The 26,578-nt window shown below is 37.1% G+C and overlaps 1 protein-coding gene across 2 annotated transcripts in view; it reads left to right on the top strand.

Moving 5' to 3' along the window:
- Nucleotides 1–26,578, top strand: part of GUCY1A2 (guanylate cyclase 1 soluble subunit alpha 2) — a 420,035-nt gene that overhangs the window by 243,884 nt on the left and 149,573 nt on the right. For both annotated transcript variants that reach the window (XM_064288867.1, XM_064288866.1), the window contains exon 5: nucleotides 5,852–6,337. In XM_064288867.1, coding sequence (XP_064144937.1) covers nucleotides 5,852–6,337 — 486 coding nt within the window. The remainder of the gene's footprint in view (nucleotides 1–5,851; nucleotides 6,338–26,578) is intronic.

Here is a 26,578-nt window from a genome sequence, read left to right as displayed (position 1 = left end):
AATTCTGTTTTCCCTACATAAAAAAATACATACTATGCTTTTATGCAAATAACACCTTCTTTTTTTTCCTCAACCACGCTCTCTCCTCATGAGGTATTTTTGTAAGCGTGCTATGCTAATTATTTTTTACAGCAATGTGTAAAAAGAATTAGAGTGTTGTTGTCTTTAGGTGCCATCTAGCCTGTTCCTACTCATAGCGACCCTACCTACCACAGAAGGAAATACTACCCGATCCTGCACCATCCTCACAATCACTGTTATGCTTGAGCCCGTTGTTGCAGCCACCGTGTCAAACCATCTATCTCATTGAGGGTCTTCTCTTTTTCACCAACCTCCTACTTTACCAAGCAACATGTAGAAAAAATCGGAATAGCAAGCTTAAAGAAATACTTCACAGGAGAGGGAGAGCACAGTGGACAAAGAAACGTAGAATGCATGCATTTTTTGCATAAAAACGAGGTAGTTCTATAATTGTTTTGCATATTGCTAAATTCATGAATGCAGAGTATGGTTAATTTCTGAATTTATAATTATAATGAAACAAAAACAATTCAAGGAGAATAATTTATATTATTTCCAATTAAAATAAAAATTCATGTGTGGCAGTGACACAAATGTCCAATTGAATTTTCCTATTAAGTAAGGAACAACATTCACTGATTAAAAATATAAAAAAGAAAGTTGTTTGCTTTATTTGATAGGACACCTCTTTCATGAATAGTTTTTCTGTACTGTAGGAGGTAAGCAGTTATTTTTTTCTCTGTTGACTCAGATTTCAAAAAAATTAACTAATGGCTACATGTAAGTCAAGAATATATTTATTGTTTTATATTTTGGAGACTAAATATAAAATATTCAACTTACCCAAATTCAACTTAGCTTCCTTAAAAATTAAAATAAAATATATTTTTATGTATTCCATATATTATCATTGTTAGGTGTCAGTGAGTTTGTTCTGATTCATAGCGACCCTGTGTAGAAACAAATGCTTCCCAGTCCTGCGCCATCCTCACAATCACTGTTATGCTTGAGCCCGCTGTTGCAGCCACTGTGTCAATCCATCTCATTGAGGGTTGTTCTCTCTTTTGGTGACCCTCTACTCTACCAAGCATGATGTCCTTCTCCAGGGACTGGTCCCTCCTGATAACATGTCCAACATACATGAGATGAAGTCTCACCATTCTTGGTTATAAGGAACATTCTGGCTGTACTTCTTCCAAGATAGATATCTTTGTTCTTCTGGCAGTCCATGGTCTATTCTATATTCTTCAGCAACACGGTAGTTCAAATGCATCAATTTTCCTTCAGTCTTCATTACTCATTGTCCAGCTTTCACATGTATATGAGGCAATTGAAAATACCATGGCTTGGGTCAGGTGCACCTTAGTCCTCACAGTGATATTGTTGCTTTTTAACCTTGAAAGAGGTCTTTTGCAGCAGATTTGCCCAATGCAATGTGTCGTTTGATTTCTTGACTACTGCCTCCATGATGTTGACTATGGGTCCAAGTAAAATGAAATCCTTGACAATTTCAATCTTTTCCCTGTTTATCATGATGTTGCTTATTGGTCCAGTTGTCAGGATTTTTGTTTTCTTTATGTTGAGGTGTAATCCATACTGAAGCTTATAATCATTGATCTTCATCGTTAAGTGCTTCAAGTCCTCTTCACTTTCAGCAAGCAAGACTGTGTCATCTGCATATCTCAGGTTGTTCATGAGTCTTCCTTCAATCCTGAAGCCCCATTCTTCTTCATATAGTCCAGCTTCTTGGATTATTTGCACAGCATACAGATTGAATAAGTATGGTGAAAGGATACAACCCTGACATGCAACTTTCCTGACTTTAAAGCACACAGTATCCTCTTGTTCTGTTTGAAAGTCTGCCTCTTGGTCTATGTGCAGGTTCCCCATGAGCACAATTAACTGTTCTGGAATTTCCATTCCTCACAGTGTTATCCGTAATTTGTTAAGATCCACTCAGTCAAATGCCTTTGCGTAGTCAGTAAAACACAGGCAAACATCTTCCTGGTATTCTCTGCTTTCAACCAAGATCCATCTGACATCAGCAGTAATATCTCTGGTTCCGCATCCTCTTCCAAATCCAGCTTGAATTTCTGGCATTTTCTTGTTGATACACTGCTCTAACCATTTTTGAATTATCCTCAGCAAAATTTTCCTTGCATGTAATATTAATGATACTGTTCGATTATTTCCACATTTCGTTGAATCACCTTTTTTCGGAAATGGTCCCAAATATGGATCTCTTCCAGTCGTTTGGCCAGGCAGCTGTCTTCCAAATATTATGGCATAAATGAAGGATCGCTTCCAACATTGCATCTGTTGGTTGAAACATTTCATTTGGTATGCCATCAATTCCTGGAGCCTTGCATTTTGCCAATGGCTTCAGTGCAGGTTGGAATTCTTCCTTAAGTATGGTTAGTTCTTGATCATATGCTACTACCTGAGATGGTTGAATGTTAACCAGTTCTTTTCGGTACAGTAACTCTTTGTGTTCCTTCCATCTTCTTTTTGATGCTTCCTGTGCCATTCAGTATTTTCTCTGAAGAATCCTTCTTTATTGTAACTGGATACTTGAATTTTTTCTTCAGTTCTTTCAGCTTTAGAAATGCTGAGCATATTCTTCCTTTTTGGTTTTCTAACTCTAGATCTTTGCACATTTCATTATAATACTTTGTCATCTCTAGCTGCCCTTTGAAGTTTTGTGTTCAGCTCTTTAACTTCATCCTTTCTTGCATTCACTTTAGCTACTTTACATTCAAAAGCGAGTTTCAGAGTTTCTTCTAGCATCCATTTTGGTCTTTTCTTTCTTTCCTGTCTTTTTAATGACCTTTTGCTTTCTTTATATGTGATGTCCTCAATGTCATCCCACAACTCATCTGCTCTTCAGTCATTAGTGTTCAGCACATCAAATCTATTCTTGAGATGGTCTCTAAATCCAGGTGATATATACTCAAAGTCATAGTTTGACTCTCATGGACTTGTTTTAATTTTCTTCAACTTCAACATGAACTTGCATAGGAGCAATTGATTGTCTGTTCCACAGTTGTCACCTGGCCTTGTTCTGACTGATGATATTGAGCTTCTCTATCTTCTCTATCCACATAGGTGGTTGAATTGATTCCTGTGTATTCTGTTCGACGAGGTCCTTGCATATAGTCATTGTTTATGTTGTTGAGAAAAGGTATTTGCAATGAATAAGTTGTTGGTCTTGAAAAATTCTGTCATCTGATCTCTAGGGTCATTTCTATCACCAAGGACATTTTTTCCATCTACTGATCCTTCTTCTTTTTTTCCCACTTTCACATTGCAGTCACCAGTAATTATCAATGCATCTTGATTGCATGTTTGATCAATTTCAGACTCCAGAAGTTGGTAAAAATCTTTGGTTTCTTTGTCTTTGGCATTATTGGTTCATGCATAAATTCGAATAATAGTTGTATTACTGGTCTTCCTTGTAGGTGTATATAGGTTATCCTATCACCTACAGGATTGTACTTCAGGCTAGATCTTGAAATGTTCTTTTTAACAATTAATGCAACACTTTTCTTCTTCAATTTATCATTCCTAGCATAGTAGACCATATGATTGTCTGATTCAAAATGTTCAATCCAGTCTATTGCAGCTCATTAATGTCTAAGATATTGATATTCCACATAGCAAACAATAACATATAATGTTATTTAAACATACACATTGATTCCGTGTTTAAGATAGTGAGATGGGAAATGTGATGGGAAATGTAAAGTTGGTACCTAGAAAGAAAAAGAGAAAGGAAGAATCAATGGAAACACTGAGGGGCAGTGGCTTGCATTTGATGAGGGAGAGAGAGACAGGAGAAGTAGAGATAAATGCAAATTAAAATAGGAGGCTGAAAAAAATACAAGCCCAAAGAAGAAAGGGGAGAAAGAAGAAAAAAGAAAGGTGAAGAAAAAGAAAATGACTGGAATGAAATGTTGGAAATGTGTGAGAGAGAAATAGGAGATAGAAGTTTATATCCATCAGCCTCAGAAGGTTATTATTGCCATTAAAAAATCTATTTAGCTTTACAAAGCTTATCAGGGTTTTTGCTTTTATGTTAAATTAAAAAAATTATATACAAAATTTTAAAGTGTGAGGTTGTTCATTATGTGTATCTTCCTTCTTTCCCTGTAATATCTTAAGAGTGGAAAAGTATACTTTGTTAAAAACTCACACTCCCCCTGCCAAAAAAAAAAAAAAAAAGAAGGTTATCATGCATATATATGAGAATCTGGAATATATTTCAGATTGATTGTTTTCTCTGTGCTCAAGTCATAGACGTAGTCATTTGAGTGTCCACCTTAGGTGGGGAATTGAGAGTGGCTTCTTTGGCTTATTTTCTGGGGTATATAGATTTTGTTTCCCACCATACTGATATGTCTTTGAAATGGGAAACCATATTTTATCTTTCTATTCTTATTACCTAGGGCAGTAACTAGTAAATAGAAAACACTAAATAAATGCTTCAATGAAAATTGGGAGTAGTATGAAAGAGCTAATAACTGAACTTCGGCAGACGCTTAACATAAGATAAAGTGAACATTTCATTTCATAAAATTATAACATCAAGCAAAGATTGAATTTTATTCCCTTTTATACTCTAGATCTTGGTGAACAGTACAGGGGGTATGAAGTAAAACATTTGGAAGGTTAAAAATACAAAGTCCTATAATTTATCCCTTATTTGTCCTATGCCCCCAGTTTCATCAGCTAGGCTAACTACTTCATGTTATGAAGAATAAAGGAAAATATATTTATTTAGCATTTTCCACACAGTAGGTGCTTTTGCCATAAATGGAACTTGTGCACAGTCTCAATTGGTCAACTTTTAGACTGTTCTTTCTAAACAATTATAACCAACTTTCTCTCCCCGTGTGCTGAAATACCTTGTTCTAACCCAAATAACTCTGTTTCAATGCATTATCCTAAGCCTACCTTTCCTTTTTTACTGGTGCTCATCCTCTCTGACTCTTTATTCTGGAACCAAGAAGCTAAGATAACATAAACCTGTGATTCACTAAATTTCCCATTAAACATCATTCCCCGAAATTATCCAGTGAAAGGGCAGAGTGAGAAAGGATAGATTTAAACTGCTACATGCTCAGACTCTTTATCTTAATAACTGGCTGTCTTTATTGCTATCCTGAACTTTTGGGTTATTTTTGGCTTATATGAATACACTGGCTGAATTATTTTCTGGTAATGCTGGTTTAATGATGTCTGGTTTAAATTTTATTTTTAAGACAGAGTGAATGGTACACTTATTTAGTCATCATTATCTATATATAAAGACTACTTAATTTTCAAAGGACTATAGCTGGCTGAAAAATGACTCACATAAGGCCAAGCAACTATTTTGATTCATTTTAATCTCCTGGACTTACTTTACAAAAGGAATGTTATTTTAATGACAGTTAAGTGTAGTTATTTTGACAGATGGACTTATCCTAATTCCATTCTTATTAAACAGGTTGAAAGTTTTTGAATTAGCCGTAAACCAGTCTCACAATGTAGCTGGTAGTAATTTAATTTTGAATAAAAAATGTGTTCCTGTTTCATTTCTCATTAATCTCACTTTAATTTCATTGTTGTGTATGGAAAGTGGCTGAGTCGTACACAGTAACAGTTGTCTCTATTCAGAACCATGACTTTTACACTGGCGGAAATCATATTTAAATTGGCTTACATGAACGCAGAAAGTCAATATAGATAATAATACTGTTCTTGCATCTTCTTTTCATCAGATAATATATCAATTCTGTGAACCTAGTATGTGAAGAGCACTGATATAAATTCCATATTAATTTTGCAGGTGATGGAAGTCAAAGGACAGATGATCCATGTCCCAGAATCAAATTCCATTTTATTTTTGGGCTCTCCCTGTGTGGACAAGCTGGACGAACTCATGGGCCGAGGGCTGCATCTCTCGGACATCCCTATCCATGATGCCACTCGAGATGTCATTTTGGTTGGTGAGCAGGCAAAGGCCCAAGATGGCTTGAAGAAGAGGATGGATAAATTAAAGGCAACTTTAGAAAGAACTCACCAGGCCCTGGAAGAAGAGAAGAAGAAGACAGTGGATCTCCTATATTCCATTTTCCCTGGCGATGTAGCCCAGCAGTTGTGGCAAGGGCAGCAAGTGCAGGCCAGAAAGTTTGATGATGTGACCATGCTCTTCTCAGACATCGTGGGTTTCACTGCCATCTGTGCCCAGTGTACTCCCATGCAGGTGATCAGCATGCTGAACGAGCTGTACACACGGTTCGACCACCAGTGTGGGTTTTTGGATATCTATAAAGTAAGGGAGTTTAGTTACCTATATGTAAATGTTTTTACTAGTAAATTGTCATGATAATTAAATTGCAAGAACACTTTTTTTTTAATACTTAAACTTAATATTAAATGATCTCTTTAATTTAGAAATAGTTATATAGGATATAGGTATTTTTGCCTTGCGAGTAAACTTTCATTAGGAGTAAATTTTTACTATTAACTTTGGTAAATATTGCTCAGTAAGGAAAATTCTTATATGACTTAGCCCTCAGAATTTATGATTAAAAAAATTAAAATTGCTGAATTGTAGGCAATTTATAACCGGAAACTTAATCTTACTTAGAGATCAATATAAAGAAAGAATTGTAACTTGACTGTTAAAAAGAAACAGCAACTTAAGCTAAAATATTCATCGCGTTACAAGTTCAATCATGGCTAATCAGTGTGCTGCACTGCTTTGTCAGCTAAGTGAGATTCCTCTAATTCTAAGAGAATACATGCAGCTATTCTAGCTATTGCCAAGATGACCAGTGGTTTTCAGTTGGGCCACCTTAATTTTCCAAGCTGCATAATGAAAATGAATTTAAATGGGTGCCAGTCACCATCTGCTGGTCTGACTTTGGAAACTCTACTAGTTTCTCATTAAAACCATGGTAATATTTTGAGTGGTTCAGTCCTCTATCTAGGATAAGAATGAAATTTACATAGGATTCCGTATGAATTATGCAGTCAGTGCCCGTGGCCGATTTATATGAAGAACAGCAAATACCTTTAATATAAATAAGCAAAACTGAACTGTAGTTTCTTTTCTCTCTCTTTACTAACCCATCTAGATCAGCAACTTCTTTTTATAATGTGACCTTCACATAAGCAGACTTGATAACAACCTGTTTCACTTTGTAATCTCATATTATGATCCTGAGAGTGTTTTTTGTTGTTGTTGTTGTTGAGACATGTCTTCTTCAGAGAAAGGTGTTCTATGGTTCCATTATCTATAATATGTAACCAGTTGCTATAATCTAGTTGATTCAGACTCATGGTGACTCCATGTTGTCAGAGTCGAACTGTGCTCCATACAGTTTTTTGTTTTTTTTGACATTTTAATGTGTTTTTGGTGAAAGTTTACACAGCAAATTAGTTTCCAATTTAACAATTTCTATACATATTATTCAGTGACATTGGTCGTATTTTTCACAATGTACCAACATTCTCATTATTTCTGTTCTGGTTGTTCCATTTCCATTAACTAGTTTCCCTGCCCCCCTTGCCTTTTCATCTTTGCTTTAGGGTAAATGTTGACTGCTTTGTCTCATATGGATTTTTTTTTTTTTTAAAGGCATGCACTATTCACGGGTGATATTGTTTATTTTAGGAGCCAATCTGTCATTTAGCTGAAAGGTGACTCCAGGAGTGGTTTCAGTTCCAAGTTTAAAGAGTATCTTAGGGTGATAGTCTTGGGAGTCTCTCTTGTCTCTACTGGCCCAGTAAGTCTGGCCTTTTTAAAGATTTTGAGTTTGTGTCCATATTTTTCTCACGTTTTATCTGGCACCATCTATTGTGTCCCTGGTCTGAATGGTCAGTAGTGGTACCTGGGCACCATCTAGTTCTTCTGCTCTCAGGGTAGATGAGACCATGATTCATGTGGGCTGCTAGTCTGGTGGACTAGTTTCTTCTTTGAGTTTTTGGTTTCTTACTTTCTCTTTTGCTCTAGATGAGTAGAGACCAATAGTTACATCTCAGATGTCTGCTCACAAGCTTTTAAGACTCCAGATGCTGCTCACCAAACTAGGCTGTAGAACATAAACTTTATAAACTATGTTATGCCAGTTGACCAAGTTGTCTCATGAGACTGTGGTCCTAAACCTTCAAACCCAGTAATCCAGTCCTGCAATGTGTTTGGTTATGTCTAGGAAGTATCTGAAACTGTGCCTTCTACGTATTTTGTTAAATATAAGAATATATATTGTTTTCCATAGCTGATTTTTTGGAAGTAGATCACCAAACTGTTCTTCAGAGGTACCTCTGGTTAGACTCAAACCTCCAACCTTTTGGTCAGTAGCCAAACATGTTATTCATTTACACCATCCAGGGACTCCATCTATAGTATGGAGTCAAAAAACCAAACCTATTGCCATGGTGTTGATTCTGACTCATAGCAACCCTATAGGACAGAGCTGAACTTCCCCATAGAGTTTCCCAGGAGTGGCTGGTGGATTTGAACTGTCGACCTTTTGCTTAGCAGCTGTGCTCTTAACCACTGCACCACCAGGGCTCCATCTATAAAAAAAAAAAAAATCTATAGTATATTAAAAAAAAAAAAAGACCATTTCCGTCGAGTCGGTTCCGACTCATAGCAACCCCATAGGACAGAGTAGAACTGCACCACAGAGTTTCCAAGGAGCACCTGGTGGATATGAACTAGCAACCCTTTGGTTAGCAGCCGTAGCATTTAACCACTAGCCAATGTTAAATATGTTTATCGAATCTCTTCTGAGTGCTACACTTTCCATGTGAAGTGTGTATGAGGGATTTGTCTTGTTACACAAAATAAGAGTTATTACAAATTATCTTCAATTTGTTTATAATTTATTGTTATATAATTTATGGTAGAGGTAGCCCAATGTCTAGTCCTAAACTAGAGAGACACTATAATGAGTCTTTCACTGTTATACTCAGTCATTTTCAGAAGAGAGAGAGTTGCCTGAATTTGCTAGCACTTTTCTTCCTCCAGAATCGGGCAATAATTGCACCAGTCTCTGTAGCTCTCAATTTCTCCTGCTTCCTGAACCCCTGATTTGCAGTGTTAACTTCCTTCAGCTAAAGCAGGCTTTCTTTTTGGCCCTAGTTTTTTAAAACTAAAAGAGAATGATAGATTCTCCTCTAGAAAAATATGGGACGGATTTAAATATAATTGTCAGTTAGGTTTTCAGAAAAGAAGGAAAGTAAAGTGTTCTGATGGCACCACAACAGTTTCACAGTTAAAAAATATAATTAGATTTTATAACATCAAGTCTCCCCGCTTTTGACATAAGCTGGGTTATCTCAGAGATAAAGGAAAAAGAAAATATGATTTTCAGATTTCCTTGTATATTGTTAAATCATGGACAGTCTCATATGGTCAGAAATAATTATGAGCAAGTTTTACCTTACAAAATGGTTCTACTTTTTCTCTGATACTTAAGACTATGCTTTATACTATACACACACACACACACACACACACACACACGTATTAAAAAAAAAAAAAAAAAACCTGTTGCCGTTGATTCCAACTCACAGTAACTCTACAGGACAGAGTAGAACTAGCCCATAGAGTTTCCAAGGAGCACCTCGAGGATTCGAACTGCTGACCTTTTGGTTAGCAGCCATAGCTCTTAACCGCTATGCCACCAGGGTTTCCTATGTATGCACACTCAAAAAATAAACAAAAGCAGTAACAATAATAGTAGTAAAAATAATAATTCTGGTCCACAAATTCTCTTAAACTGAATTTGCTTATGAAATGTTACTACGTTTTAAAGTAGTAAGTCCAACGTGTTTTTAACGTATTTTCGTTTTATTAATATGTGTATATCTATGGGATAAGTGTTTAGAGCAACTTTGGATATTTACTCAGGGTTAGGTTGGCTGCCTTTTGGAGGAGGGGATCCAGACTGGGAAGCACAATGTATGCTGATGCCAGAGCAATGATTATGAGCAGTGAGGGGGAAAGGCAAATGAAGGGAGAATATCACTCTTGTATAGGATAAAACAAAGTATATTTTGTGGAATACATCAGGAGATATATAAAGTAGAAATTCTTTACTTGACCTAGTATTTCTAATTTTAATAATTCCAGCTTCTTTTCTAGAAAATTTACACAGTGCTATTTTATACTATGGAAATCCTGGTGGCGTAGTGGTTAAGTGCTATGGCTGCTAACCAAATGGTCAGCAGTTCGAATCTGCCAGGCCTCCTTGGAAACTCTATGGGGCAGTTCTACTCTGTTCTGTAGGGTCGCTCTGAATCCGAATTGACTCAACGGCACTGGGTTTGGTTTTTTGGTTTTGGTATTTTATGCTATGCTATGTTTGGTTAAGGAACACTGGTGTCGCAGTGCTTAAAGAGCTCTGCTGCTAACCAAAAGATTGGCAGTTCGAACCTATCAGCAGCTCCCTGCGAGAAAAATGCGGCAGTCTGCTTCTGTAAAAATTAAAAACTGAAAACAACAACAACAACAATAACAAAAAACAAAAAACAAACCCATCGCGGCTGGGTCAATTCTGACTCATAGCCACCCTAAAGGACAGAGGGGCTTCCAAGGCTGTAAATCTATGGGAGCAGATTGCCACATCTTTCTCCCCAGACCATTGACCTCGCGGTTTGTAGAGTATACTTAGCCACTGTGTCACCAGGGCTCCTTCCGAAAAGATTACAGCCTGGGAAATCCTATGGGGCAGTTCCTCTGTGTTCTGTAGGGTCATTATGAGTTGGAATCGACTTGCCAGCAATGGTTTTGGTTTTGGTTTGGGTCATGTTTGGTAAATTTTAAATTGCTGTTGAATGAAAAAAGTATCTATAAAGCTCTAGAATTTTTTTTTTTTTTAAGATCCACAAATCTACAGATTTTATAAAATGAAAAAGAATTTTCCTGGATCTAAAGTATGCATAGAATTTTGAGTGAAATAATCATACCACAGAGGAAAATAAGGTCCTGCGCATTTATGTTTTATGTTAGAAATGTGGAAGGAAATCAGGTGAAGCTGAACGCCGCGAGGAAGCAAGAGGTACTGCCCCTCAGGAGAAGTTCAAAATCTGCTGCTATGCGATAAGACCAACTATAAATTTATGGTTGTCTTTCCTGATCATCTCTTTATCCCATGCTTTCCTATCATGAGGGAGCGGATGCCATTACGAATTATAATTCCAGTGGTAGAGTTCAGCTAAGTTAGGCTGTAATAAAATGGTTCTGTTAAGATAACCAAACCTTCTATAAAGTAGGAGGCTTGGGAAGAAACTGTAGATTTCACTGTGCATATCTCAAAATCTGAGAAAATTAAAGCCTTTACAGTGCTTGACTGCCAAGATATTACAGGTGTATGAGTATTAAGTAAAACCTAGGTAAACTGAAGAAAGCATGGATTATAATTTTGATCCTCTTGTAATTAGAAAACATTTACTTAAAAGTCAACATCAGTAACGTACCGTGTAACATTTTGCTCCTCGGGTTTTATAGATTTTAGAGAATGAACAAAACAAAGAACCAGTAACTAAAATTTTATCAATGGCATAAATAATAATAATGGCATCAGATATAAAAGCAAAATAATGTGGGTTTTGCCTCATTTTATATTTTTGCCTTTGGCAAGCACTTAGGTTGGAAATAAGGGAGAAGCAAGCAGAAGGGTGATTCCTCCGTGTTTCTTTTATTCTATCCAGTCAAGACTGCAGAATCCCAGTGCTATTTTAAATACACCCCTTAGATTTCTTATCTTTTCACCTTTAACCATTTCTGTTGCCCTAGTTCTATACCCTATAAAATAAAGATACTAAATATATCTACCCCACAGTAATATTGTGAGCATCTCAATGAAATAATATATACAAATTGCTTAGAACAGCAGCTGGTATATGGTAGTAAATATAAGTGTTAGCTGCTGTTATTATTTCTCAGTAAGATGTATCTGGATATATGGGGAATTGTTATGTGATTATGTTTATATGTGCTTGTGCTGGTACGTACGTAACTACAGTATGTTGTTTTTGTGTGCCGTGAAATGGTTCTGACTAATAGAGACCTTATATGACAGAGTAGAAATTCCTCATAGAGTTTTCTAGGCTGTAATCTTTATGGGATGGCCAGGTCCTTTCTCCTGCAGAACCACTTTTGGGTTCGGTTAGCAGCCAAGCTCTTTACCATTGCACCACCAGGGCTTCTCAACTGTAGTATTTAAAAACAACAACAACAAAAAAACCCAAACCCGTTGCCATCAAGTTGATTCCAACTCATAGTGACCCTGTAATATACCCAGTGCTTATTAGAAATGCATAAAATATGAATGATTTCGTTTAATCTCCCATGGCTAGCATGTAGTGTAGCTACCACTATATTTATTATTAGATAAAAAATATTGAGTTTAAGAAAGGTTAAGTGATCCAAATTATATAGTTAATAAATCGGAATTTGAACCAACAACTGTCTCTCTCTAAAGCCTACAGTTTTCCCACAAGTCCAGGCTGTGGTCTAGACAAAGATCATGTGGTAAACATGAAGTGGAAACTGTTTCAAAGCAATGTTATAGGATCAATAACTGTAGTTATACTTTCATATGATGAGGAAAACTGTATGTTCACCTTACCCAAATCCATTTCCCATTCCTTCTATTTGCAAATGTTTAGAAGTCTGAGAAGCTGCATCTTTAAAAGTTGAGAGCTCTCACATTTGCCCTCCTACCTTTGTCAAAAGCCAGCTAGCACCTTCTCCCTTAATATCCTCTCATGGAGAAGTAGTACCCCAAGATGCACACAGTAGGCATAATGGTCTTGAGTACAGGCAGTAGGGGGTATAATTTTTTTTAATGAAACAGTAAAAATTTATCTGCATTTTTATTATCACAATACTCAGCAGCTCTAAACAATGTCAGTAATAAAATATTTTTACCCCACTGGAGGGACCATTCCTATCACCAGCTTCAAACCTGGTTTGCAGATATCATGGAGCTAGACATTGATTATCAGTATCAAGCTTAGGTTAGGGAGAAGGGGTAGAAAGCCAAGAGATGCCAGGACCAACAGTCTGTTATATCAAGGAATCTGATATTGAGATTCAGAAGAAATTAGTACATGTTGGCAAGGGAATGTGATTATTATAAGCCCTGGCAGAAATCAGAGTCCAGGCAGATCAGCAAAATAGAAAGGAAAAGGAATCCACACTCACTCTTAAGGGACACAGACCTTGGGACTGAACCCAAGGGGATTGGATAACAGAGACTGGAAACCAGGCAGTATGGCCAGGCGACAAATATGAAGAGGGGCATCGGGACAAATATGGATACAGAACTAGAGCTCTCTCCCTGGCCAAGGCCAGGCCTGGGGTGAGAAGTTGCACAGGACCCTTCTTTAGAGTCAAGGGGGAACCAGATATAGTAACCTCAGCAAAGATGTCCACTATGCTTTTAAGTGCTAAAACCAGAATTAGACCCACAGAGATACTGGAAGAGTTAGCAGTTGAGTTCTATCCACTCTTGAAAATGAATAGAATATATTTGGGGGCAATTTTGGTATTGATGCAATTTGAAAGTTGGTTTAGACACTTTGGGTTCTTCTGAATGCCTCAAAAGACCAGTGAAAACTCAGTATTGACTCTGAGTCAATACTGAGCCTCCATAAGCACAATACCAATAAAAAGAGTCAGAAATGCCATTAACATCATGCAAATTTCACTTAATTTATATAAGTGGATTGTTCTTCTGCTTTGTGTCGTTGCTGTTAGTCAGCTCTGAGTCATGGCTACCTTATGTATAACAGAACAAAATTGTGCCTGGTTCTGTGCCATCTTCAGGATCGTTGTTGGTATGTTTGAGTAGGTTGTGGGGGCTATTGCGTCAGTCCATTTCACTGAGGGTTTCCTGTGTTTTCGATGACCCTTTGCTTACCAAACATGATGTCCTTTTCTAGTGATCGATCTTTCCTGATGATGTGTCCAAAGTAAGCGAGCTGACTTATTGCCACTCTGCCTTCTGAACAACATTCTGGTTGTATTTCTACTAAGACTGATTAGCTACACAAAAAAAAAAATTTTTTTTTTTTTTTTTTTATTAGCTACAGACTCTTATTAACTCTAACTCTTTAACTATTTTTTTGGGGGGGGAGCCTATAAATTCTAAAAATAAATAAAGAATGCAGTAATAAATAGTGATAAATATACATGGTAGTAAAGTTTATATAAAGTGATCATAGTTCAGTTTTGATTATGAATGTTAATATCCCAAGGAAATTGCAAGACAAGCTAGCCCTTCAGATTCTGGGACTTTGGTGAAGCCACTAGGCTTTGCACTGATATTCTAGTAGCATCTGAGTTTGTAAATTGGATAAGGGAGCTATCGCCCAGACTTAAATCACATCTTTAACCTCCTTGGTAAGAACTGAAAGCAGACACTTTTTACATAAAGTTACAAGGCTAAAGAACTCAGTGCCTCAAGAATTTTGATTTGTCTTGACACTTGAGAATACGGAGCTACTAAAGCCTTCTGTTCACTGGACTTTCAGCAACGCTTCAGAAATTGAAGCAGAATCTCAGGGATATTACTCCAGTGTGGCATGGATTTTACAGAAAAAAAGAAAAAGAAAAGCTTCCTTTCCTCTTGTTTTGTTTATGATAAAATGGTCTTTTAAAGTAGATTTTTCTTGGAATGTTATAAATATGTATAAATCACATCCCTCCACTTCCCAGTACTAAATGTCAGTTCCATTTAGTAAAGAGCAACTGGGTCGTTTTTTTCCCTAAGATTTGCATATTTTCTGTTTTAATGATTAGTATATACATTTTTTTTTTATATACACTATTATGAGACTGAAAACTATTACAGATTTATACTAGTTCTTTTCTGTGGTTTCCATGTATATCAAGGGCATTTTCTCTTGTTGGTACTTTATTGGAAATGAAGCAACAGCATTCTCTAGTAAATTGAGAAAAGAGGGATTTTTGAAGTAAAAACAAAATAAAATATTTTATTAATTAATTCATTCACTCAGTCAATAAACATTTTCAACTCACCTGGTAGTGGGGTATGACTCCATAGAAGCTTAGTGTTATGGAAATTAGCATATATTTTTAGAACAATTTTAATGAGTGGAAAAGAACTAATTTATATGCCTTCAAAGGTATAGTGAAAGCCACAGATAAGCTTTCTGTTATAATAGCTTCTCTAATGGGGTAGGGTGTGTGGATTATATTGTCAGTTTCAAAATATTGTCAGTTTCAAAATACTATAATGCCCTAAAATTACCTGATGGGGTTTTTGCCTCATTTATATTTTTGCCTTTGGCAAGTGCTTAGGTTGAAGATGAAGAAGCAAGTAGAAGGATGGGTCCTTCACTTTTGTCACCCTCCGTTCAGCCAAGGCTGCTGCATCCCAGCACTATCTTGAGTACACTACTTGGAATTATCATCTTTTCATCTGTAACCGCCTACTTAACCTTTCTTTGCCTCAGTTTCTTCATCTGTAAATGAGGAGACTAATTGTATCTGTTGTTGTTAAGTGCTGTTGAGTCAGTGTCTACTCATAGCAACCCTATGTACAACAGAACAAAACACTGCCCAGTGTTAATGATCAGTGTACACACTGTCCAGTCCTCATAATTGTTGGCTATATTCGAGCCCATTGTTGCAGCCACTGTGTCAACCCATCTTGTTGAGGGTCTTTCTCTTTTTCAATGACCCACTACTTTACCAAGCATGATGTCCTTCTGCAGGGACTAGTTCTTCCTAATAACATGTCCAAAGTACATGAGACAAAGTCTCACCATTCTCACTTGTAAGGAGCATTTTGGCTGTGCTTCTTCCAAGACAGATTTGTTCATTCTTCTGGCAGTCCATGGTATAATCAGTATTCTTCACCAACATCATAATTCAGTTGCATCATTCTTCTTCAGTGTTCCTTATTCATTGTCCAGCTTTCACACGCATATGAGGCAATTAAAAATACCCTGGTTTGGGTCGGGTACAGCTTAGTCCTGAAAGTGACTTCTTTGCTTCTTAACACTTGAAAGAACTCTTTCAGAGCAGATTTGCCAATGCAGAGTGTCATTTGATTTCTTGACTGTTGCTTCCATGGGTGTTGATTGTAGGTCCAAGTAAAATGAAATCTTTGAGAACTTCTATCTTTTCTCCATTTTTCATGATGTTGCTTATTGGTCCAGTTGTGAGGATTTTTGTTTTCTTTATGTTGCGGCGTAATCTATACTGAAGACTGTAGTCTTTGATCTTCTTTGGTAAATGCTCCAAGTCCTCTTCACTTTCTGCAAGCAATGTTCTGTCATCTGCATATCGCAGGTTGTTAATGATTGATTCTTCCTCCAATCCTGATGCTACATTCTTCTTCATATAGTTCAGCTTCTTGGGCTATTTGCTCAGCATACTGATTGAATAAGTATGGCGAAAGGATACAACCATGACACACATTTCCTGATTTTAAACCATGCAGTATCCCCTTGTTTTGTTCAAACTACTACCTCTTGGTCTATGGACAGTTTGGGCATGAGAAGTGTTCTGGAATTCCCATTCTTCACAATGTTATCCAAAATTTGTTATGATCCACAAATTCAAATGCCTTTGCATAGTCAATAAATCACAGGTAAACATCTTTCTGATATTCTCTAATTGCAGCCAGGATCCATCTGACATCAGCAATGATATCCCTTGTTTCATGTCCTCTTCTGAATCCAGCTTGAATTTCTGGCAGTTCCCTGTTGATGTACTGCTGCAACTGTTCTTGAATTATCTTCAACAAAATTTTACTTGCATGCGATATTAATGGTATTGTTCGATAATTTCTGCATTCTGTTGGATTGCCTTTCTTTGAAATGGGCACAAATATGGAGATCTTTCAGTCAGTTGTACAGGTAGCTGTCTTGCAAATTTCTTGGCATAGATGAATGAGCACTGCCAGCATTTCATCTGTTAGTTGAAACGTCTCAGTTGGTATCCTGGAGCCTTATTTCTCACCAGTGCCTTCAGTGCAGCTTGGACCTTTTCCTTCAGTACCATTGTTTCTTGATCATATCCTACCTCTTGAAATGGTTGAATGTTGACCAATTCTTTTTGGTACATTGACTGTTATTCCTTCCATCTTCTTTTGATGCTTCCTGAGTTGTTTAATATTTTCCCCATAGAATCCTTCAATATTCCAACTCGAGTCTTGAATTTTTCTTCAGTTCTTTCAGCTTGAGAAATGCCAAGCATGTTCTCCCCTTTTAGTTATCTGACTCCAGGTTTTTGCACATTTCATTATAAGACTTTACTTCGTCTTCTTGAGCTGCCCTTCAAAATCTTCTGTTCAGCTCTCTTACTTGATCATTTCCTCCTTTAGCTACCCTAAGTTCAAGAGAAACTTTCAGAGTCTCTTCTGACATCCATTTTGGTCTTTTTTTTCTTTTGTGCCTTTTTAATGATCTCTTGCTTTCTTCATGCATGATGTCCTTGATGTCACTTCATAACTCATCTGGTGTTTGGTCTTTAGTGTTCAGTGTGTCAAATCTGTTCTTTCTTTTTGCATTGTTTTATGACATTGGTTAACAACCCCATGACATGTCAACACTCTCCCTTCTTGACCTTGGGTTCCCTATTACCAGTTTTCCTGTCCCCAACTGCCTTCTACTGTTTGCTGCTGGGCTGGTGTGCCCCTTTAGTCTCATTTTGTTTTATGGGCCTTTGGATGAAGGGTGAACCTCAGGAGTGACTTCATTACTGAGCTAAAAGAGTGTCTGGGACCTTACTCTCAGGGTTTTTCCAGTCTCTATTAGGCCAGTGAATCTGGTCCTTTTTGTGTCAAATCTATTCTTGAAATGTGTCTAAATTCAGGTGGGATATACTCAAGATTGTACTTTGGCTCCCATGGACTTGTTCTAATTTTCTTCAACTTAAAGTTGTACATCAACTTCAACTTGAAGTTGACGATTTGTTCCACAATGGGCCCCTGGCCTTGCTCTGACTGATGATATTGAGCTTTTCCATCATCTCTTTCCACGCATGTAGTCAGTTTGATTCCTGTGTATTCTGTCTGGCGAAATCCACATGTATAGCATCTGTTTGTGTTGTTGAAAAAAAGCGTTTGCAATGAAGGAGTCATTGGTCTTGCAAAATTCTATTATGTGGTCTCATGTTGTTTCTATCACCAAGGCCATATCTTCCAACTACCAATCCTTAGCTGTCACTGTTTCTTGGTATATATGGTGTGTTAGTGTGTGTGTGATATGTATATGCTTATATGTATATGTGTTTGTATATATGTAAATATATTGGATCCTGTGCTTAGTAGAAAAGGATAAAGTGCTTATTTGCTTCAGGTAATTCTTTCAGGTTATTAGAATTACTTTGTATACCAGACAAATACTGGGGATGGATGGTAGGAGAAAGAGTTAAAAGTAGATGACAGGAGAGATAACTCCCTTAATTGCATTATTTTTATCATCTTCACTGGTTTCTCATGAATTCTCATTCTTGAGGATAGATCCACAACTGTCTTCATGAATCATTTTTATCTGAATTGCCTGAAATATACTACATCATTTAAGAAGGTGACCATGTGTCTTAAAGTAATATTGAGTTATATAATGTCTAAGACCAACATAAAATTGAACCTAATTTTTTTTTTCAGATTCTTATATGCCATCCTGAATTATTTTCCTTCTCTGTTCAGAGAACATTTTCTGTTAGGGTTGTACAAATTTCAAGGACAGTTAGAGGCTAAAATACTTGGAATTGCTAAGCAGAAATCAATATTGATGAAGTGTCTTGCTGAATTTATCAAACAAAATGTTTTGGATTTTTTTTTCTTGGTCCCTATTGATATATATGTTGCTAATGAACGGTGGCAACTAAGAAATTGATGTTTCTAATTTTTATAACACCAAGCAAATGTGTATCACTTCCAAAAACTGTCTGGAAATTTCTTCATGATGTAAGTCTCTAGCAAGTTTTCTTAGTGGGTTAGATTCATGTTGCTAGGATTTCCTATATTGAGTAAGGAAAAATATTATCCAGGGGCAGATTACCCAGTAAAGATGTGTGAAACCTATGCGAAATTGTTCACTACAGATTAATAAATAAGCACAGGTAGGCCCGTGCTTGCCTAGTTTACTGAGTAACCCGTCCTTGTCAGGGTTGTAAATTTGAAAAGCGGCTTTGATCCTATAGGAGGGTGTTGTGCAGTTGGGAGAGAGAGAGGTGCTAGCCGTACCTAGATGCAGAATTTTGGGTGTAGTAAAAAAGTGTGAAATTGTTCAATAGAGATGATCTGTATTATCTGCTGTCTGTTGGATAATCTGCCCCTGATGCTATCCCGTTACACAAGTGAAAGATTTTTGCTAGCGTGGTGGAGTTAACTGTCATTACCCACTGCCTTTCTTTTGTGCGTTGATAAACTGTGAAGAAGTTAAGTTCTGAGCTCAAACTGTTTTTTATCCTTATCACAAACCACTTCATCAGAGCAGTATGAGCAACTTGCTTTTAGTTTATGAACGTTTTGCAATTTCAAGATTTATTATCTAGTTACTCTGTTAAAAAAAAAAAAAAAAAAACTCCCTTAAATCCATCTTTCTTCCTAAAGGATTATTGTTATTAAGTACTAATTTCTGTTATTCAGCAGAAGATTTCTGGCAAGTGTCAGCATATGTACGTGTCAGTGATGTCCCCCTCAAGGTTTGTAGTACCTGGGTATTGAATGAGATCACTAAAACGGAAACAGAGACAATTGAGCTTCTAAATAGGACAGCCACCTCTCACTTATCATCAATGCCACATGCAAATCTCATTAAATCAGGGTGTTTCCATTACATTCCCACCAAATTTTTAATTAATGCTATTATGTAGCAGAAATGCCGTCTCACTGTAAATAATTCTCCCCCTGTTACTTACCAATTAAAACCTGTGATAAAAAGGTACAAATTCCTTTAAAACAAAATGGAACTAAAGGAAATGAGCTCCTGTTTACTAAATACAGGCTGTGTTCCAGGCATGGTGCTGGATGCCTTAATTGTGTTATCTCATTTCCCAGAACAACCCTGGGGAAAGGTATTAGTTATGATGTCCCTTTTGAAGGGAAAAATCCAAAACTCAGAAATGATAGATTCATACGATGTATTGCGTATGTATTCTAACATTAGAACAATTTTCAGTCCTGCTTCTTCAGCTAATTAATTAGAGACACTAGCTCCCTGATACTTGAGTAATTTCAACTGTTGTTTTCTAAAATATGAGCTTTTAAGTCTGTCAGAATTAATTTAAATCACATCTCTGCCACTTACTAAATGTAAATCTGTAGACAAGTTTCTTAACATTTCTGAATCTTGGATTCTTAAGGAACTTGCACCTTTAAAAAAAAATTATTACAGTTCTTAAATAACTTGGACAGTCAGCCAGCAGATTTTATCCCTTTAAAATGAGAACAGTAGTATGGCACAAGTCTATCCTGAGACTTAAAAGAGATAATAGCCAAGGACTCTTATTGTGAATATGAAACCCTTGACATAGTAGGTGGAGGATGAGTTTGAATTTATAAATTGCAATTTGACTTGTAGCCAAGAGTTGAGAATATAACTAGGTCTCTTTTTTAAAGAATTTAGCAGACCTGCACTATTTTAAAATATGTGTTGGGCATCATAAAGATTTATTCTCTTTGACTTATGGAGGCTAGAGAGGAACTTTGGGTAGAAGTTACAAGATTCCTCTGAAAGTCAGTGTTCCAAACAATGAAATAGATTTGCTGAAGTCATATGCTGTGGTCACTGGAGTGATTCAAACACAGCCTACAATCTTTTGATGGGACAGGTGGAAGAAATTCTCAAAAGGTTGTTTGATTCTATGAGATAATAAGATTCTAAAGACTCAGTTTTGGAGCTATATGTAGTTGACCAGGAGAATGTACCCCAAATGTTAATCTGCCCTGCTGCCTCCCTATGAATAGGTTTATTCATCTATGACAAGTTTTAAGTTGCTTGGGTTTACTTTTATAAATATCTTTTAAACTGGAAAAGTGAGAATTTTAACTTATCTTAAATTTGAGTTAAAATGATTGTAAATATCTCCCTTTCACAGAAAAAGAAAAAGATTTGAAAAGGCTAAACCACTTGCTTGAAGTCACAAAGCTAATAGGTGGTGGATTTAGCATGAGATTGTAGGAGAGGTTCCGGTGCTTAGGCTGTTTTCATTTCATGAGGCTTCTCTGGAAAGTCTCAAGACCACGTGATCTAAGGAGGTCCACAATTTATATGACAACTTTCATCCATTCATACTTGAAAGAAATGTTTCTTGAGCACTTACTGTGTGTCAGGCACTACCAAGTGGTAAGCAAAACTCCTCCCTTCTTAGAGAGTTCACATTATGTAATTACAAATTATGATAAGGAATGACTAAGAAAAATTGCATGGTATAACAGAGAGACTTATTTAGTCTCGGAGTCCTGGAAGGCTCTCCTGAGGAGGTGACTTTTAAATTCAGATCTAAATAATAAATAGGAGTTCACTAGGTAGAAGACAGGGTGGGAGGAGAGGAATCCAAGCAGTGTGGTCAGGATATGTAAAGACCCTGAGTCAGAAGGGAACAAGACGTATGCAACTACTAAACAAATTCAGTGTAGCTAAGACTTAGACAGTGAAGAAGATAAGATGCAGAGGTAGGCAGTAGCCTTTAAGTGTTTTAAACATTTTAAGAATCTTGATCTTAATCATGGAAACAAAAGGGAGTTATTGAAGAGTTTTGAATAGAGGAGTGACACAAGTAGGTTTGCTTTATAAAAGATCACATCAGCTGTAGTATGGGGTATAGATTTGAGGTGATGAGAGAGTAGACAAGAGTAGAAGAATATAAGGATGCTAACTTGGATCGGAGATGGTGGTAACAGATTGAGAGAAGTGGGCAAGTTCAGAAGATTTTTAGGACGTAAAGTAGAAAGGACTTGGAGTTAGATTAGATATGAGAAGACAGAGAGAAGGAGTTTGGGTACAGGAATTAGGACTTCAACATCTCTTTTTTGGGAGCACAATTCAATATGTAACTACTGAAGGACCAGGGATACCTTCAGGAAGGATATGGCTGAGAGATGGACTTGAAAGCGTGTGATGAATTTGACTTGTGGAGGTTTCTTTCCTAAAACTATACTTAACCTGAGGGGAAAAAAAATAGTAATCTCATGGATATCAGAGAATTGTAGGATTTATAGAGGTTAGACTCTTTCCCATTAAAAAACAAATTCTTAATGAAATGTTTCCACTTGATTTGCTAATTGGGCCCCACACCATTCACGTTTGTGACATGTTAACATTGTTTAGCACTCATTCTGTGCCTGTGAAAATATAGCAGACATTTTACCATTCTGTGGAGACACATTTAAAGTTTTGGTAAATCATAAATCCCTAAAAATCTCTCCTTAAAATAATAGACTCTAAATAATTATTTTATTAAAAAAATGAGTGGGTGGACTCCAGGTAGAGCAATGACTTTGAGCATAAACATGGCTGTGGGAGGTACAGAAATTGTGCAAAGAGCAATGAGTTATTCATTTTTGGTTGAAGCAGGGAGTAACTTAGGAGAGTGGAGGAGGACATTGGGAAATTGGGACACTATTGTGTAGGTCTTACAGGTCAGTCTACTGTGTGTACGGCAGAAAGAGGATCCCATAAATGTTTCAGTTTCCCATGTCTAATATTGGAATACAGAAAGACGTTTGGACTGGGTATTTCAATTGTATTTTCCTTTTGCTAGTGTGTCTCAGTATTCAGTAAGTTTTATGATAAACAGACCTGAAACCTGACAACAATATTTTCCTAGCAACTGGGATTTCTGGGAAGGAACTCGAATTTCCATTGATAACTCTACTGAGAGGTTTTATCAAGAGAAGAGCTTTCTATGATAGGCAGTCATTTGGAATCCATTTTCCCTAATTTAGGAGTAGTTCCTAGGCCACATCACTGTTCTATTTATATCCATGACCTCTTTTCCAAAGCTGTATCAGCTGAACACTGTAGAGACATCTTTAAAAGAAGTGGTATATGGGTCAGAATCATCAACCAAAGTGAATGTAATTAGACAGATTTTTCAAGAATGAAGGGATTTTTTTTTTTTAAGGTAGCTTTATCAGTAAATCCTTAGTTAAATGTATTTCATTTGAATTGCTAAACCTTTATGCAAAATTACTTTTACATATTTAATTTAACTCAACATTGCCAGATGAGCTTTGGGGTGTGTGTGTGTGTGTGTGTGTGTGTGTGTCATAGCTTAAAATTATGACAAATAAGAAAATGTCTGCAAAAGTTTATTATCCTTGTAGGAGCCCTGGTGGTACAGTGGTTAAGAGCTCTGCTGCTAACCAAAAGGCCGGCAGTTAGAATCCACCAGCAGCTCCTTAGAAATCCTATAGAGTAGTTCTACTTTGTCCTATAAGGCTGCTGTTAGTTGGAATCGACTTGATGGCAACAGGTTATAGCTAGAAGAGAGAGAAGGAGCATATAGAAATGGCTGGGGTTCAGGCTAGGGGTTCTTCCCTCCTTTCTGAAAGCCCATTAGCTCTTAAAAATGTTATTTTCTGAAACCTCCTTTTTAAACCTTTGGGTCAACATCATACTATTTGTTTTGTTTATAATTTTTATTGTGCTTTAAGTGAAAGTTTACAAATCAAGTCAGTCTCTCACATAAAAACTTGTACACACCTTGCTACATACTCCCAGTTACTCTCCCCCCAATGAGACAGCCCGCTCCCTCCCTCCACTTACTCTTTTCATGTCCATTTTGCCAGCTTCTAACCCCATCTACCCTCTCATCTCCCCTTATCATACTATTTTTAACTCACATCATACTCCAGAAGTTTTTAAACCTTGGGAATCATCAGAAATGCCTGGGATCCTGTGGAAATACAGATAGCTGGGCCTTATACCCAGATTTTAATTTAGTAGGTCTAGGTGGGGCCTGGGGATCTAATTTGTACCAAATACCTCCCGGATGATTCTTATGCCGGTCATCCTGACTTTTACATTTGAAAAACTTGCTTAGGGGTTAATTCTGTCCACTAACTCTGGAAATTGGATGCCATTTAAAGCATTTAATAAAATTTTATTGATCATACCAATACTGTGTGAGGGCCCAGGGATACAAAGTTACATAAATATCTAGTAGAGGAGAGTATAAAAACATACAAATGTTAACACAATGCATATTGTAATGATGATAGAAATTTGTCACCCAGACATGCATGTGAGAAAGTTACAGACCTGGAAGTCGAGGGAGAAAGCTTGGAAAGAGTAAGGGCTGAGCTCTGAGACAGACTTTGCCTAGTTTTCAGTTTTGTTTGGGACTTGCCCTGAAAGAGATGCATACTCACTGATGTGGAAATCATTTTTTTCCTTTTTTTTTGGAGACTTCTCTTTTCAGAATAATTAGTACATTCATGAGACCTTCAGGACATTTAACACCAGTTTCTGTTGAATCGACTCCAACTCCTGACCCCGTGTGTAGACCCTGTGAGTAGAACTGTGCTCCATAGGATTTCAGTGATTGATTTTTCAGAAGTAGATCACCAAATCTTTCTTCCAAGGCACCTCTGGGTGGACTTGAACCTTCAACTTTTCAGTTAACAGTGAGTGCATTAACCATTTTGTACCACCTAGGGACTACTTCAGGACTTTTAGAAAGAAAAAATAAACCTTTTTTCAATCCAGTCTCTGATCTGGGGTCTTTGTGAGTGATCAAGCTGTAAATTTAAAGCTATGTTTGTATGCCCACACGTAAAACTGACAGTAGGCAGGAGACCCAGGAATCGGAGAAAGAACTGTATTGCACGTCTAATTGCCTCCGTGAACTACTGGCATGAGGCCAGAGCTGGATGGTGCCCAGCTACCATTATTGAATGTTTTGATCAAGAAGTCAATAGTTGAATCCTGATCAAAAGGGGGAAAATGTGGAAAATTTCAAATTCTTACAGGATCCAGACTTAGTGAACCTATTGAGACTAGAAAAACTTATTACTAAACTCATTGCCATTGAGTCAATTCTGAGTCATAGTGACCCTATAGGACAGAATATTGTTCTATAATTTCCACATTCAGTTGGATCACCTTTCTTGGGAATAGGGATAAATATGGATCTCTTCCAGTCAGTTGGCCAGGAAGCTGTCTTCCATATTTCTTGATATAGACAAGTGAGCATCTCCAGTGCTACATCTGTTTGTTGAAACATCTCAGTTGATATTCCATCAGTTCCTGGAGCCTTGTTTTTCACCAATGCCTTCAGAGCAGCTTGGACTTCCTCCTTCAGTACCATTGGTTCCTGATCATATGCCACCTCTTGAAATGGTTGAACATCGCCTAATTCTTTTTGGTATAATGACTCTGTGTATTCCTTCCATCTTCTTTTGATGCTTCCTGCGTCATTTGATATTTTCCCCATGGAATCCTTCACTATCACAACTCGGGGCTTGAATTTTTTCTTCAATTTTTCAGCTTGAGAAACACCGAGCGTGTTCTTCCCTTTTGGTTTTCCATCTCCAGCTCTTTGCACGTGTCATTTTAATACTTTACTTTGTCTTCTCGAGACACCCTTTGAAATCTTCACTTCTTTTACTTCATGAATTCTTCCTTTTGCTTTAGCTGCTCGACATTCAAGAGCAAGTTTCAGAGTCTCCTCTGACATCCATTTTGGTCTTTTCTTTCTTTCCTGTCTTTTCAGTGACCTCTTGCTTTCTTCATGGATGATGTCCTTGATGTCATTCCACAACTCGTCTGGTCTTCAGTCACTAGTGTTCAGTGTGTCAAATCTGTTCTTCAGATGGTCTCTAAATTCAGGTGGGATATATTCAAGGCCGTATTTTGGCTGTCGTGGACTTGCTCTGATTTTCTTCAGTTTCAGCTTGAACTTGCATATGAGCAATTGATGGTCTGTTCCACAGTCGGCCGCTGGCCTTGTTCTGACTGATGATATTGAGCTTTTCCATTGTCTCTTTCCACAGATGTAGTCAATTTGATTTCTGTGTGTTCCATCTGGTGAGGTCCATGTGTATATTTGCCGTTTATGTGGGTGAAAGAAGATATTTACATTGAAGAAGTCATTGGTCTTGCAAAATTCTATCATTCGATCTCTGGCATTGTTTCTATCACTAAGGCCACATTTTCCAACTACTGATCCATCTTCTTTATTTCCAACTTTCGCATTCCAATTGCCAGTAATTATCAATGCATCTTGATTACATGTTCTATCAATTTCAGACTGCAGCAGCTGATAAAAATCTTCTGTTTCTTCATCTTTGGCTCTAGTGGTTGGTGCATAAATTTGAATAATAGTCGTATTAACTGGTCTTCCTTGTAGGCGTATGGATATTATCCTATCACTGGCAGCGTTACACTTCAGGGTACATCTTGAAACGTTCTTTTCGATGATGAATGCAACACCATTCCTCTCCAAGTTGTCATTCCCAGCATAACAGACTGTATCATTGTCCGATTCAAAATGGCCAATACCAGTCCATTTCAGCTCACTAATCCCTAGGATATTGATGTTTATGCGTTCCATTTCATTTTTAAT

Source organism: Loxodonta africana, chromosome 7 (genome assembly GCF_030014295.1).
Source record: "Loxodonta africana isolate mLoxAfr1 chromosome 7, mLoxAfr1.hap2, whole genome shotgun sequence".
NCBI classification, from domain to species: Eukaryota; Metazoa; Chordata; class Mammalia; order Proboscidea; family Elephantidae; genus Loxodonta; species Loxodonta africana.
Note: the sequence above shows the minus strand (reverse complement) of the source record. Positions and strands in the feature narration are given on the sequence as shown.